The 16,566-nt window shown below is 43.9% G+C and overlaps 1 protein-coding gene across 1 annotated transcript in view; it reads left to right on the top strand.

The window, feature by feature from the left end:
- Positions 1-16,566, top strand: part of LOXL2 (lysyl oxidase like 2) — a 93,858-nt gene that overhangs the window by 27,243 nt on the left and 50,049 nt on the right. Inside the window, exons 2-3 of the mRNA XM_037813045.1 lie at positions 4,731-5,176; positions 10,459-10,634. Of these exons, the coding sequence (XP_037668973.1) occupies positions 4,822-5,176; positions 10,459-10,634 (531 nt within the window). The 5' untranslated portion in view covers positions 4,731-4,821. The remainder of the gene's footprint in view (positions 1-4,730; positions 5,177-10,458; positions 10,635-16,566) is intronic.

The following is a 16,566-nucleotide window of genomic DNA, read 5'->3' as shown; positions in this document are numbered from 1 at the left end:
GGTTAATGAGTTGACAATGATCCAGGAAATACCCCGTGAGAGAATAATGATGCTTACAATATGCTGTCAAATGTAAAAAGCAGTTTTCAAAGCAGGATATAGAAATGACTCTGGTTTTGAAAAGGAAATATAAACAGAAAAAAAAAAAAGATTGGAAAGGTGTACACTACAGTGTTAAGAATGGTTGCCTCTTCCTTTGGCTCATTTGTATTTTTCAAGTTTTTATCACCAGCTTGTAGAACATTTTCAGTAAGGGAGTGGGGGGAATAAAGGTTTTTTTTTTTTTTTTAATTAAAAAAAAAAAGAAGAGAGAAGCAGCTGGGTCTAATATATTGTAATTCCCCAGAGGAGGGTGTAGGAGAAGGCCCCACACAAAAGGAATGATACCAGTAAAACTTTCCTAGGGAAAAATTAGGACTTAAACATTGAGAATCCAAGAAGATGGGTGGAGCAGTTTATGGTCATGCAAACCCAGGGATTAAGATTTCTTTTTAAAAATTTCAAGATCACATTTTTCCCCCCATTTCTTTCTTAGATAGGATTAAAGTGGCTGGAGGCCTCTGCAGCTCCATGAGGGGTTGGGGGGTGGCAAGTCCTGGGCTGGGGCGAGGCTACTGAGAGGCCCTAGCTCCGAGTGGTGAAGGTCACACAGCCTCTCGCCTGCATTCAGACCCACTTGCCACTTACCATCATTGCAACCTTCTCTGTGCCTCAGTTTCCTTCTGGAAATAGCAATAGTGCCTCCTTAATTAAATGAACAAATCCACATAGAGTATTGAGAACATTGCCTGCCAATGGAAGGTGCTTTATAGTGTTAGCTTCATACTTGCTCAAACTTTGTCACTCTGTGTGTCCTTTGGCAAGTCATTGACATCTTTGATTTCTGTAAGATGAGAATATAGCAACAGGGCAAAAGAGTAAAAACCATGGTAAATTCAAAGTCAGGTCACCTAGGCTCAGTTAGTTCTGAGAACTATGAACATTTACTGACTTCCTGTAGGCAATCCACAACTAGGCTGCCAACACCATGGGAGAGAACATGTCTGATTCACTCACACAAGGGCCTGATATGTAGTAGGATATCAATGAGTGTTTATTGAATAAATGAATAAATTTGGTACTGAGAACAAAATGGTTTTAGATATACTTCTTTGTACATCATTTCCAAATATTTGGGAGTCCCCTAGTTCCTCTTTTGTTATTAGTTTATAACTTAATTCTACTGTGGTCAGAAACATTCTGTATGATTTCATTAAGTTGTTGAGACTTGCTTGATGGTCCATTTAGACCAATCTTCCATGTTTTGTTGAAGTGCGTCCATATTCTGTGGTTGTTGAATACAATTTCTATAGATATCGATTAGGTCAAGCTTTTTACCCTCCAGCAGTTTTATTGAGATATATTCACACACCATACAATGCATCCTAAGTGTACAATTAATGGTTCACAGAACATTTTTATTACTAAAAAATAAGTAAAGATAAAAATACACCCAACACATCCCATACCCCAGAAACACCCTCCACCCCACCCCCATTATTGACCCTTAGCATTGGTGTGGTATATTTATTACTGTTGCTGAAAGAATATTAAAACATTACTGTTAACTATAGTCCATAGTTTGCAATTGTGCCAGTTTGAATGTATTATGTCCCCCCAAACACCATTATCTTTGATGTAATCTTGTGTGGGCACATGTATCAGTTTTGATTAGATTGTGATTCTTTGAGTGTTTCCATGGAGATGTGCCCCACCCAACTGTGGGTGATGACTCTAATTGGATAATTTCCATGGAAGCATGGCCCCACCCATTCAGGGTGGGCCTTGATCAGTGGAGCCATACAAATGAGCTGACAAACAGAAGGAACTCAGTGCAGCTGTGAGTGACATTTTGAAGAGGAGCTACAGCCAAGAGGGACACTTGAAGAAAGCATAGGAGCTGCAGATGAGACACAGTTTGAAGACGGCCATTGAAAGCAGACTCTTGCTCTGGAGAAGCTGAGAGTGGATAAATATCCCAAGTGCAACTAAGAGTGACATTTTTGAGGAACTGCAGCCTAGAGAGGAACATCCTGGGAGAAAGCCATTTTGAAACCAGAACTTTGGAGCAGACGCCAGCCACGTGTCTTCCCAGCTAACAGAGGTTTTCCGGACACCATTGGCCATCCTCCAGTGAAGGTACCCGATTGCTGATGTGTTACCTTGGACACTTTATGGCCTTAAGACTGTAACTGTGTAGTCAAATAAACTCCCTTTTTATAAAAGCCAATCCATCTCTGGTGTTTTGCATTCCGGCAGCATTAGCAAACGAGAACAGCAATAGGTGCATTTTCCCCCATATACTGCTCCATTATTAACTCCTTGTAAAGTGATGTACATTTGTTCTAGTTATGTCAAACTTTTTAATCATGTTGTTCAATTCTTCAGTGCCTTACTGAGTTTGTTGTCTGCGTCTATCAGTGACTGATAGAGGTATATAAAATCTCTCATGATGATTATGGATATCTATTTTTCCCTTTTAGTTCTGTCAGTATTTATTTTATATATATTTAGGCTTTAGAATCATTATATTTTCCCCATGGATTGATTCTCATCATCATAAACTGTCCTTTTTTGTCTCTAGTAATATTTCTTGTCTTAAAGTCAACTGTAATTTTGTGTATAGTACCAGCTTTCTTTTGGTTGATGTGTGCGTGTTATATCTTTTCTATCCTTTTAATTTAAACCTCTCTGCATCTATTCATTTAATATGTCTCTTGTAAGAAATACAAAGTTGGGGTTTTTTTTTAATCCAGCCGGCAATCTTTGTCTTTTAGTTGGACTAATATAATGACTGATATATTTGGGTTTAAATCTTACCATCTCACTATTTTTTCCTGTCTGTGACACCTCTTTCATATTCCTTTTTTTTCTGCTTTATTTCTTTAATTTTGGATTGTTTTTCTAGTTATGTTTTAATTGCAGTAACATATAACAAAATTTGTCATATTAACTATTTTAAGTGTACAGTTCAGTGGCATTAATTACTTTTGCAATGTTGTGCTATCATCACCACCTTCAATTATGAAAACTTTTCCAACACCCAAACAGAAACTCTGTGCGTATTAAGGAATAACTCTCCATTACCCCTCCCTCCAGGCCGTGGTAGCCTCTAATCTACTTTCTGTCTCTATGAAATTGTTTATTCCAGATATTTCATGTAAGTGGAATCATACAATGTATGTCTTTTTGTGTCTGGCTTATTTCACTTAGCATAGTATTTTCAAGGTTCATCCATATTGTAGCATGTATCAGAATTTCATTCCTTTTTATGGCTTCACAGTATTCAGTTGTTTATCCATTCATCTGTCAGTGAATGGGCTGTTTCCAGCTTTTGGCTATTGTGAAAATTGTGAATATTGCTGCTCTGAATGCTGGTGTATCACATTGTCTTAGTATGCCAGAGCTGCTGTCACAAATGCCACACAAGGGTTTGGCTTAAACAGCGGGAATTTGTTGGCTCATGGCTTTGAGGCTGGGAGATATCCAAAACTAAAGTGTCAGGAAGGTAATACTTTCTCCCAAAGTCTGTAGCATCCTGGTGGGGCTGTCTGCAATCTTTGGGGTCCCTTGGCTTGTGTCACTGCCTCCCGTCACTTGGTGATGTCCTCTCCTTTCTTGCTTCTGTGATTTCCTAGTCCTCTTTATGACAACTCCAGTAATTCAGATTAAGACCCTCCCTCATTCAGTTGGGTCACACCTTAACTAAAAATAATGTATTCAGGGGTCCTATTACAATGAGTTCACACCCACAAGGATGCGATTAGGTTTAAGAACATGTGTTTGTTGGGGTACATAATTTAACTGATCACATGGATTAATTGCTTTTAAATAATTCCATCATTTCCACCTGTTACAAACCTGTTAGTACTTCTTGTTTTGTTTTTGTTTTTACTATTTTTATGGTGGCAACCCTAAAGATTATAATATGCCTCTATTATTAGACTTATTAAAGTCTGGGTCTTAGTGAACATGAAGATGTAAAAAGTTAGGGAGAAAGAGGAAGAGTGTGCTGGATGCCCCTTCAGACGGGCTCTCCACTCTCCACCATCCCCCATACCCGGGAGGCACACCTATTAGGTGCCACCAAAGGGCTCCCCGCCCTTGGCTTCCAGTTGTGTTTGCCCAATAGGAGGCGCCAGAAAGAAATGAGAAGAGGAGAAAAGTGAGTCTGGGTATACAGATATCCCCCGTTCCTTCCCTTCTGGGTTGCTGTGGGTTGGCTCTGAGACCCTTTTTTGACGGCCACAGCCCCAACAGTGGCCTTCTGGGTTTGGCCTCTCTCCCTGGTTCTGGTACCACTCCCTCCCCTTGGCCCTTCAAGCCTAGGGAGGTAACAGCTCCCTGCTATTGCGGGCCCTGGGGTATGACACTGTCTTTCGTTAATGTCCCTGAACTCCACCTACATCTCTGTAAATCATCTTTTTAAAAACTCTCCTGGAATTTGGTTTGTGTGTGCTCTCTGTTTCCTGCCAGGAACCCTACTGAAACAAAAGCATTTCAGAGAGACAGGAAGGCCAGTGGGCAGAAGAGGTGGGAATTCCTGGACCTGTCTGTCTGAAATGTGAGGTGGCAGAGGAGGGTAGGTTGGAGGGTGGACTGTGAGGAGCCTTGAATGTTAGGCAAAAGAGTATGACGTCCCTGAACATTTTGTAGATATCCTAATTTAATACATCTCTCCTCCTTTCCAGGAAACTCCCGCTGCTTCCCCCGTGCCCTGCCTGCCCCTCCTAACTGCCTCAGTGTACCCCCTCTGTCAGATCCTCCCGCCAGAGGACAAGGATGGAGAGGCCTCCGGGCTCCTGCCTTTGCTGCTGCCTGGCCGTGCTCTCCCTTCTGCCCTCCCTGAGCCTGGCACAGTACGAGAGCTGGCCCAACTACCCCGAGTACTTCCAGCAGCCGGCCCCGGAGTACCACCGGCCGCAGGCGCCCTCAGATGTCGCCAAGATCCAGCTGCGCTTGGCGGGGCAGAAGAGGAAGCACAGCGAGGGGCGGGTGGAGGTGTACTACAACGGGCAGTGGGGCACCGTGTGCGATGACGACTTCTCCATCCATGCCGCCCACGTGGTCTGCCGGGAGCTGGGCTACGTGGAGGCCAAGTCCTGGACTGCCAGCTCCTCCTACGGCAAGGGGGAAGGTAAGGCGCTCTGCTTTGGGACTGAGCGGTAGTGTCACTTGGCTAAACCCGGGAACAGTCCTGCCTGAGTTTTACCTGGTAAAGGTTAACCGGGCTTGAAGTCCTCATAACTCACCATATAGGACAATCTCCCATGGCTGTCCCACATGTGCCCTGTGGAAAGGCAGGTATGGGCAGAATGACCAGCTGTCCTGATTTGTCCAGGGCTTTCTTGGTTTTAGCACTGAAAATCCTACATCTTGGGAAACCCCTCAGTCCTGGTAAAAAGGAGGCTGTGCTCATTTCTCCAAGCCTCCTGCTCTGCCCAGGGGCTGCATCGGCCCAGGGGAAGTTGCACCTTTCTCTAAACCAGTCCCTCTAAACCAGTCCCTTAAAGAAGGGCCTTTCGCTCTTTCTCACACAGGTTCCCCATGTGCTAGAGTTCTCTGACCCTGCCCACCTTTCTGCCCATGGAGAGTTCACAGTTTAACACTCGCATGCGTTTGAGGGCTTGGCCATGAGGAAAACAGAGGGGTTTTTTTTTTTTTTTTTTTTTTTTTCACCTTTGGCCTTATTGTTTTCCCTCTTATCAACTTCGAATCAGTCGGCTTTTAAAATAATTTGTCATAAGAGCTTTGAAGGAGGGCAGCTCTTGGAACCCAATGGTGCTGACCTGACTATATGATTTTGAAGAAGGCACTTGTCCTCTTTGGCCTCAGTTTCTCCATCCAGATATTGGACTTTCTGAGAACTTTTGACACTCTGATAATCTGTGGTCCTTAGTGGGGACGTAGACAAGGGTGAATTAAAGGATATTATCTAAAGAAAAAAACGGCTCCAGGAGTTAAGGATTCCTCATCCCTGGGTTAAGCAGTCTCTCTACCTGGCAGAGATATTGCACAAGGCAGCAGGCTGGGGTCTGGCTGCTGGATTAAAGCAGCAGTTCCCAAAGTCCTGTCCTGGACTGATGGATTAACGCCATGCTGGCTGCCTTAGAGTCACCTGGGGGGCTTAAAAATACAGAATGTCTCAGACCATAAGCCATCTTGTTCTGGTTTAAAAGGTCTGGGCTGGAGCCTGGGACTCTGAAGCTTTTTGAAGCCCCCTCCCTCCCCAGCCCCAAGTCATTGTGGTACAGAGCCAGGTTTGAGAGACATTGAAATAGATGACTGTGTGGTCCCTTCAGCCATGCTTTCTGTTATTTTATAAATTATAGGAGAAAGGAAATGCCAACTCACATAAGTATGTCTCACGTCAATGCAATTAAAAATTTCCTGTTGGAATAACAAGGTCAAGAGGCTTCACTTAGAGGAAAATGTTCTCTGAAGTTGACTTCGGACTGCTTAGTGGTAATAAGAGCAAAAGCAGCAAGAAGAAGTTGGCAAATGCTGGGCTTTCAAAGCTCATTTCCTATCTTATTTTCAAAACCTTGGGCACTTCTACATTATTCCCCATCTATGTTCATTCTGCTAGCTGAGCGATCCAGGGAGAACTTCAGATTTATGTATATGCTTTCTATTCCAGGCAATTATTATTATTATTATTATTTTATAATAAGTTCTTTCTAGTGACTGTAGGTTTTTCCCAGAACAACTTTATTTCTATCCAAACTTAAAATGTACCTCTCACAGACAGCATGGCTGTGATTCTTCTCCAGCAGTGATCACCTCCCCAGGGACAGGCACAGGGTAGCCGGAGAGGTGGGTTTATCTGGGTTGAACTTTGCCATGCAAGCGTGATGGGGAAACGTTCAATGGAGTTGAGTGTTTATACAAGGAAGTGATTAAAATCATGGTCCATGGGCTCTAAGCTGGGTAAGGAGAAAAGTATTGACATGAAGGAGTAGAAGGGCCATGAGAAGCTGCCAGGATCTATGGATTGTAGGATTCTGTTGGGACCAAGGTGCTAGAAAGAATGTGCTAGAAAGATTGGGAGAAGGTAGAACAGGGAGCAGGATAGCTGAAATGGAGGTTGAGGAGGGGGCACAATTACTGGTAATGACAGGGTCTAAGCTATGACCCTAAGAGAGTTGTTGAGGTTGGGTGAAGAACAAACCATTGGAGAGTGGGAGTAAAGGAACTTAAGAGGCCAAGAGTACTGAAAGGTCATCCGTGTAAGTATTGAATCATCAGGAATTATGACCAGAGTGGTATCAGAGAGAAAACAGGAAAAAGAAGTGCTCAGAAATAAAAACTGTCATGTCTCAGGGCTTTAAGAGTTATGCTCTCTACATAAAGTTAAACTTGGTTTAAGTGATGAGAGACCTTATAAATATAAAAGTATTCCCATTTCATCAGCATCAGTCCAGGGTTTTCAGTGCTGGCTACAGGGAAGCCACTCAATAAATACTGGCTGATTGATCAATTGAAATTTTGGTTTGGGGAATATAAAAAACATTTAGCAAAACAGTATTTGAACACAGAATGTGCTGGCTGCCCCGGAGCAGGCTGCGGTGGGGTTTAGGCTGACGTGCAGGCTCTGTGGTTGGGCTAGGACCCCACAGCTCTCCCGTGAGAGGCTGCCCTCCAGGAGTTCCCCTCTGAGGTTTGTCCTCTCTCCACACAGGAGAGGTTAGTCATGTTGTAGTAATGAAGCCCGGTGGAGCACCCCAGGGCCGCCCTGGTTTTCTAGCCTGGCCTGCCAATGGGTCTCTTCTCCCAAAGTGCCTCTGAGCTCAGGTCAATTGTGGGCCCTTTTAAGGAGTTCTGGAGGAGGCAGCTGCCCCATCTCTTACCCTCTGGGTGGGTCTCACAGCAACCTGAACCTAAAGTGGCTGCTCACCTCCATCTGTCAGAGCCTTCAGAACCAAGAGGCTAAGCCCATTTCCAACCAAACCCCACCATTCTTCGGATCAGAGTGACACAACCTCCCGATACCTACATGGTTTCTATACTGAACAGTTTGATTGCCCTGGCAGAGCCCAGGCATTCAAATGCAACTTTATTTATGATCTTTATTTCCTAAATGGTTTTTTAATTTGTTTATGCATCTCTTCTTTCATCAGGAGAGGCATTTTGTAGAATAAATGGGTTGAATAAGAAAAATGAAATTTTGCTTCCGATTGACTGGCTTTTTGTGTCCAAAGTTTGAGCCTCGTCTGTGTCCCAAGTACCACAGTCCTCCCAGCTGTGAGATAGTATCTATTGAACTGGGCCTAAAACCACCTTCTACATAGTAGGCAGAACCAGAAGCTTGTGGCTTTTGAATCCAATACAGTATAGTTGATGGGCACTAAGTGTACAGAAAAAAAAAAAAAGTCAGTAAATCAGACCAAATTAATCTGCCATGCATGATGGTGTTGTCTTGGGCTAAATAGAAATTTATGTTTCCATTGTCTAAGAAAAAGTAATTGGCTGAGCATATGTAGGGAGAAGGTTATCAAGGGTCCATTTAAAGTACATAAGAAAACAACTCTTTTGGGTAACTTAGCTCCCATTAGCACTCCCGGATGCTGATTTCAAATGTTCCTTATCACAAAGTGTAGTTGGTTCTGTACTATCTCTGTTTTGCAGTTCTTCATGATTTCTTTAACCGTGTGCTGGCCTGTTTCACATCTCCTTAACCAGTGTGGTTTCTTTCATGGAAGATGGAATAAGGACACTGCTTCTTCTTGCCCTCTCTGTTCCTTCAGCAGTTTTGCTACACAAGGTTCCAAGGAAGAGGCCCCTCTTCAGACGTGGAGGGTCATTTCCATTACTAGTACTTAGCAGGACAAACATTGGTTTGTTGTTGAAACAGCAATCGATTACAGGCCGTAGGTTTCAGTAGAACTTGAGAGCTTGGAAACCAGGCCAAATTGAGAAACCAGTTGGAAAACCTCAGCCCAGATGTTTTCAATAAGCTCTTTGTTTCCCACAGTGAGTCTGAGGCTCCCTCGCTTTGAGCCCTGACCAACCATCCATCACAACAGACATGTTTCAACGGGGGACTGGATGTCAGGAGATGGCCCTGTGTTCTCCTTGACCTTAAAGAGTCTCAGATTCTCTTTTTTGGTTTTCTAACTCTGCAATGGGAGTGTTTTCATCTGCTTTTTCCTCACATCATGGAATCAGTAGAATTCCTTGTTTTTCTGGTTGACTGGAAAAAGAAGGGGAAAAGAAGGTTGAACATATACTAGGCATATACATTGTATCATTGAATCTCCATAGCAATCTGCTTATTGAGTATCATTATTTTTACTTTAGAAATGGGAAACATGCTCGGATGAGTAATTGATCGACTTACACAGTGCCCTGTCCATGCAGCTGGAATTCAAACCCAGGTTTATCTGACTTGACTGTAAAATAGGCTGCTTTTTTTTTTTTTTTTTTTTTTTTTTTTAGTGGCACTTATAAAAATCCCTATTGGAAAACTCTCTAGTACTCAGTCAAGGTCAGATGAAGGAAAGGTGGTGAGCTGAACTCCAAGGCTGCCTCCCAGGCAGCCTGCCCTGCTGACACCTGCCTCCTGCACCTGAGAAGGTGGCTCTTTGGGCTGGTTTAAGCTGATCATCTCTGAATCAGTGGATGGGAAGCATCAGGAAGAGAATGGAGCACTGAACCAGGTGTTTATAGGGGCCAGCATTCTGATGTAGGTGTGTGGCCTTGCACCAATGAGTTACCCTCTTTGAGCCAGAGCTCTGTTTTCGTGAAATGGGAATTATAATGCCTGCCCCATCCTCTTCCCTGAGATATTGGGAAGGTCGAGGAGGTAACATGTGGAAACGCCTTAAAAACTTTAAACCCTCTATTTCAGGAAAGCTGACAAAATGGACAACTTAGCTTTTTCCTGAGGGGTTAGAGTGCAGACTGCTGCAGATAAAAGGTGACTATGGCACAAAATCATCATCATCATCACAGTCACCATATTTAAGTGAAACCAGGCACATGGCATGTGTTACAGCTAATCCACACCCAGGCATGCAGTTCAAGTTTTATTATCGTTCCCACTTACTGATGAGGAAAGGAAGGTCAAGGTCATACAGCTATGCTGCTGAGCCATAATTCAAACCCAGCTTTTTAACTAAAGTCCATATACATTCCACTATGCCAGGAGATTTACAGGGCTTAAACCTGATTTTGATTCTAATCACGTTCAATCCACCACCTCCCCAGATCACATCAGCTGCTTACTCTGACAAAGGAATCCAGATAACTTGGAACTACAACCCCTATCTGAACTTAATAAAAATCATTTGGTGACCATGTACAGCTACCAAAATTGGGGAGGGGGGAGGTCTCTTTCTATGAAAGACGTTGATGTCCCCAAAGACTCAAACCCATTTTGATGCAGCACTTGGTTTCTCTCTTCTCTGCTTCCCTCAGGACCCATCTGGCTAGACAATCTCCACTGCACTGGCAAAGAGGCGACCCTCGCAGCCTGCTCCTCCAACGGCTGGGGTGTTACCGACTGCAAGCACACAGAAGACGTGGGTGTGGCTTGCAGTGACAAAAGGATTCCTGGGTTCAAATTTGACAATTCATTGATCAACCAGATAGAGGCAAGTCATATGCTCTTGGTGTCACTTTTCTTCCTCTGTTTAACTCATTTCCTCCCTGCTGGTTTCAAGGAGTGCCTGTGAGCACAAAGGAGGGGACCTAACCCAACTTGGTTTGGTGTGGGGCAACTTACGGGAGGATTTCTGGAGAAGGGGATACCTGAGATGCATCAGTGAGGAAAGAGCATTCCAGACACAAAGACAACTTGGGCAAAAGCACAGAGGTGCAGAGGTGTGAACTGGGGGTAAACAGGTCTGCACTGATCAAGTGTGGATGTGGGAAGGCTGTGAAGTGAGGATAGAAAGATGGGCATGTTCCAGAACTTGCCCTTTGGGTTGGGAAAATGTATTAGTTATCAATTGCTGCATTACAAACTACTCCATATTTTAGCAGCTTAAAACAACAAACATTTGTTATCTCACACAGTTTCTCAGGATCAGGAACTCAGGAACAACAGAAGTGGGTGATTCTGCTTAGCTTCTCCCATGAGGTTGCAGTCAAGCTGTCAGCTGGCTCTGTGGTCACCTATGGTTCCACTGGGGCTGGAGGATCCTCTTCCAAGCTAACTCATGTGATAGTTGGCAGGTTTGATTTCTTTGCTGACTCTTGGGTGGGGCCTGTAGTTCCTCACCATATGTGCCTCTCTATAGGCTGCCTGAGTGTCCTCAAGATATGGAGGTTGTCTTCCCCCAGAGTGAGGGATCCAAAAGAGACAGAGAGAGAACATGACAGAAGCCACAGTCTTTTATAAGCTAATCTCAGAAATGATAAACCATCATTCTGCTGTATTCTCTTGATCACACAGGTCAACCCTGGCACAATATGGGAGGGTACTACACAAGGGGAATAAATACAAAAGATGGGATCTTTGGAGACATCTTCGAGGCTGGTTACCACTGTATAGTTGCTCTTAAATCTAGCTGGAGATGACAATCATTTTGATTCAGACCTGCTAAATCAAAATCTCCCTCTGTGAGAGAAAGGTTTTTGTTTGTTTGTTTGAAGATCCCCCAGATGATTCTGATACTGCCAACCTGACCCAAATCGGCATTTGGGAATGGCAAAAGGACGGGTGACTCTTCTTCTAAATTTATGACTAAATTTAAGATTTAGCTCTTCAGCAAGTACTTTATCTAAGCAGTTAAATTCACAAGCACCTCCTCTTCCACTCTTATGCACAATGGATGTGGGACATGGGGCCAGAGCGGTAGGCAACCAAGACTGCTTGTCCTCAAGGAATATATTAAATGTCACTCCCAAGGGGCTGTGGGATCTGCCATGAATCCAGACCAAGGAGCCTCCCTTGTCAGACTCCAGCTGACCCCAGGACTAACGCTGAGGAAAGGTGACTCTTGTAATTGTCCTTTTTGGGCTCCAGAAGACATGCTACCCAGACTGTGGTCTCTACATTTTCTACTCATGACTCACCCTGCCTTGCTCTCTTCTCATATGTTCCTAGAGTACACCAAGTGCACTGGGAACTTGTCCAAGTCTGCAGTATAGTGTGGAAAAGAATTTGGCCGTAGACTTGCCAGTGTTCTCTCAGGTGAAAGAATGAGACCACTTCTACTCAACACTCTTCAAATCCTGCTGTTTTATTTGGGATGAGTAGACGAGATCATTTTAGAGTTTATGTATTTTATTTAATGTTCCAGTTCCTAATGACACCTTTGCTTTACCATGAAATTTATGATTTGGAGGATGGATTTGTTCAGACTAGTTTCACATTTCATCCCCTTTCTTTAATACCCACTTATATGTATCTCATCTTCCCAATGACATTGTAAGATCCTAGAGGGCAGGAGTTATATCGTATTCATCATTGTACCCAAAAGAAATAACACTAGGCACGTAATGAGGACAATATCTCTCTTTCCCAAGTTTTCTTCTCCCTAGGAATTTAAACCAAAGAACAATGTCTCCTTAGGTAGAGAATCTCTCAAGATAAAATATTAAACTGGTGAGAAGCACATGGAAACAAGTTATTTCTTCATATCATTGTCCTGTTTAACAGGACAGAGAGTTTGTTTATAATGTCTTGAATGGGCCTCTGCTCAGCCTAGCACCTCAGGATAGGTCACTTGGAATATCAAGTAGAGATCAGGCTTCTTGGCACAAGAAAGTCATTGATGGCTTGAATAGAAGAAAGGTGGGCGGAAACGTTGGTAAATTTTAGGTTGGGAAAATGAGAAGAGTCATCTGAAAGTAGAAAAAAAATGACTCTGGAAAAAGGACCCCGTGAGTGGCACTGCATAAGACAAATATTTGTTGAGTATCTTCTATGTACCAGTTTCAATACTTAGCATTTGAAGGGGAAATAAGACAGGGCACATCAAAAAAGAACCATAATTGGGTGGAATTAGCATAGAAATGAGTGGGGAAAAATATGTTAGAAAACACTTTTATTCTGGAAGGCCAAGATTCCAAAATAGGAAAGCGCGAGCCCCTGCCTTTATTTTGGACATTTGCGGGGTGCCTATTGCACATGCATCGTGGTTTAGAGTGTTAGGAAAAGAAAACATGGCCCTTGTCCTCCAGGACCTTAGAACCTGAGAAGACAAGCCATAGAAAAAGCTGGAAGAGCATTCCAAGGCAGGGAGCACTGAACATAAATGAGTTTACAGTAATCCAGAGAGGTCTGGGGAGTCATCTGACTTGAAGGATGGGATGACTTCCTCAGCCTTTCATGTTTCACATTTTCTTAGAAGGCCTCCCTCTTGCTGTCAGAGCAAATCAGACTGGGTACTGCAAGTCATGCTGGAGCTTTCCTGTCCAGCCACAGACGCTGAGGGAGCTTTCAATTAATGAGCCGTTCCCTGTGACCTCTTCCCTTTGGTATCTGCTGAAAGTAGATCATGAAAAGGACTAGATCTCAGGGTGTCTGAGGGGAATCTTTGTGAGTTCCCAGAAGGTTCTTCCATCCAGGGCTTTATGGCTAAAGCTCACACTTACTAACAGAGCTGGCCTTCTGGGTAGGGCACCGCCCAGGCCACCTGCAGGGAGGATTTGTGGGACGCCGAGAAGTTTCTCCAAAATACCTCATGCAATAGCCTGTGTCACTAGCTGAAGTCATGGAATCATTCCTCTCGGCTAATTTAATGTCTCCTATTAAATTTTTGTGAACAAGAGGAAGAGATGAAGGTTTGGTGGACATGCCATTAGGGGAGTCAGAGCATACTGCCTAATGATACCCAGGGAAAAGTGTTTATTGATTAGTGTAGATGCAGTGAACGGTCTCTAATGGTGTGCTCTAGGGCTCTGCTCCTGCCTCCCCACCATGCATCAGAAATTTGGCTGGAGATTAAAATGCCTGCTGATAACATGTATGAGAGATGCAAAACTAGAGGAGATTCCTGGGATGTGAAATTATGGAATGAAGATTCAGAAAAACCTCAGTTGGTTGAAATAATAGTCCCAAACTATAACATATTAGGGATGAATATAAAGTCTTATATTAAGGTTCAGGAAAAAAAAATCAGCCACGAAAGGGAAGACAGGGAGAGGGACTGAAAAGCGGTGATTATAAAAAAAATCCCTTGGCGGGGTTGAATGACTAAAATTTCAGTATGAGTCAAAAGTATGATATGGCCATTAAAAAGTGGATGTAAATGTCTGCACTTTGAGAAGAATTACTTCCCTAAACTCTGCACTTTTTGGACAAAGAACAGAGTATAGGTTTCAGTTCTGGGGCCATCTCTTATCCAGGGTACCCAGAAGAGGGGTCACCAGGATGGAGACAGGTCTGGAAACCACATCATATGGGGAACTTAAGATGTTTTGTTAAGAAAAGAGATTTTGGAGGAGGAGAGCATGTCGGTTCTTTTCAAATATTTGAAGCACCATCGTGGAGAAGACTATGTCTTATTTTAACTCCCAGAACTAAAACCAATGGGAAGATAATGGAAAGTAGATTTCAGAACCCTGGAACACTTAGAGCTTACCCGCGATGGACTGGGCTCCCCTAGTTAGTGGAGAGCTCCTTGTCTCTGGAAAAGTTCCAGCAGAAACTGGGTGACCTGCCAGGAGCATTGCAATCAGATTCTTAGATGGGGAAGGAAGCGGGACTAGGTAACTGTCAACTTTTACAGGCCGTTGTTGCTCAGCGTCACTCCATGCAGGGGGCACCTATTCCCTGGCTAGTGGAGCTGACACCATTGTTTGAATCGGTGTCACCCATGCCCCACACACACGGAGAGGGCACGCGGACTCGGAGGGATGCTGTGGGTGCTCGGCTCTCTCCCTGTCTCTTCAGTGGCCTCTCCCGGACCACAGCCTCAAAAGCACGTGCAGACTCTGTGCCCTCACTCTGCCGCCTGACAATGTGAAAGTTAGATCCCTCCCCCTGACTTCCACCAGTTTGGGGAGGAATTTGTGCCCATAAATTCAAAGGTGGTCAAGAGTGAAGCATGGTCAAGAGTGATGTGCCTGTTCACTCTCAGATCATTTCTAAAAGTTCATCTTTCTCGGTGTCTTGTGACTTTGGTGTGAAGAACTGGGTTAATTCATGTGATGAGGGTGGGCCCCGAACTGTAATGCTGGGGGCTGGGGGAGGTCAGGGACCATTAGACAAGACCTTCACTGCCTTGTGCCTTCTCCAGAGTGCACTGAGGCTCCCCAAGCAGAGAGTGGAAGAAAACTGTGCATCAGTCTAGACCTAGTTCAACCCCCTCTGGGATGCCAGGGACATGAGTCACCAAGTGCTGGGGCTGATGGAATTTTCACTTGATGAGCTAGCTGTGTTTCAGTGGACTCCCACGTCTGCTCCGGGCATCCTTCGGGACTCCTTGCCACTTCATAAATTCACTTTTGGAAGACAGAAAGAGCACCTTCTTCACATGAATGACTCCACCAAGGGAGATTTCACATGCTTGTGACCCTGAGCTACCTATTAGACCAGGAGCCAGAATACTGGGTAAATCCGTTCTCTTTAAAAGGAGTGGGTTGGATTCAATTCCTTCCAAAGATGACAGTCTGTGCTCTGGAGTGGCAATGGTTTCTCCATTAGAATGACACAGCATGCGCTCATTTACAAGGTAGTTTTAAATATTCTGCAGGGAAAACAGATGATTTCTAAAAAATAATCTACAAACTATTAAGTGCTGCGATCAGTTAGCACTGGCACTGAGTCACCAACCTTGGTTTGTTTCATCCGGGAGATTAAGCAGGCAGGATCTGAGTTCTCCCCTTTTCTGACACAGGCTATGCTGTCACATCTTGCCGTGCATGCTAACTTTTAAACCCCAGAGGTAGAGGTGCGGGACCCCTGGGCTCCAGTCCCATTGGAAACTGGAACTTGCTGCTGTATGCCCTGAGTGGCTGACTTTTTTTGGGTCTCTAAACATCCTCCTGTAAAACTGAAGTTTGGCTGGTTATAAGGAAAATGCATCTTAGGTCTATCTTCAAGAACTTTTTAAACGGAGGTAAGCAGGAACGACTAATAAAATGTGAAATACCATTGGTTCCAAGTGAACAGATCTTTTTTAAACCAGAAAACAGAGCCCCAACTAACTCTTCCGGGATTTCAGAGGCTCTTAATATCCTGCCTGTGGCGGGTAAGCAAGTTGGAAAAAGCATTAGATAAGGAGAGATTACAAATCCAGATGCCTTTTTGAGCAAACCTCTGTACACGGACAGTTTTGCACATTGTTATGCAATGTGCTCATAGAAATGCTCATGGCTGGGTCCATGGGTAGTTAGAACAGGGAACGTGCTAGTCTTTTCTTCATCTACCCCACCCCCTACCCCCACCACAACCTACTTTCCTACCCACTTTTTTTTTTTTATCATCATTTTATTGAGATATATTCACATACCACGCAGTCATACAAAACAAATCGTACTTTCAATTGTTTACAGTACCATTACATAGTGGTACATTCATCACCCAAATCAATCCCTGACACCTTCATTAGCACACACACAAAAATAACAAGA

The sequence above is a fragment of the Choloepus didactylus genome, chromosome 20 (genome assembly GCF_015220235.1).
Source record: "Choloepus didactylus isolate mChoDid1 chromosome 20, mChoDid1.pri, whole genome shotgun sequence".
Classification (NCBI taxonomy): Eukaryota; Metazoa; Chordata; class Mammalia; order Pilosa; family Megalonychidae; genus Choloepus; species Choloepus didactylus.
This window is presented reverse-complemented; position numbering and strand designations above follow the sequence as displayed.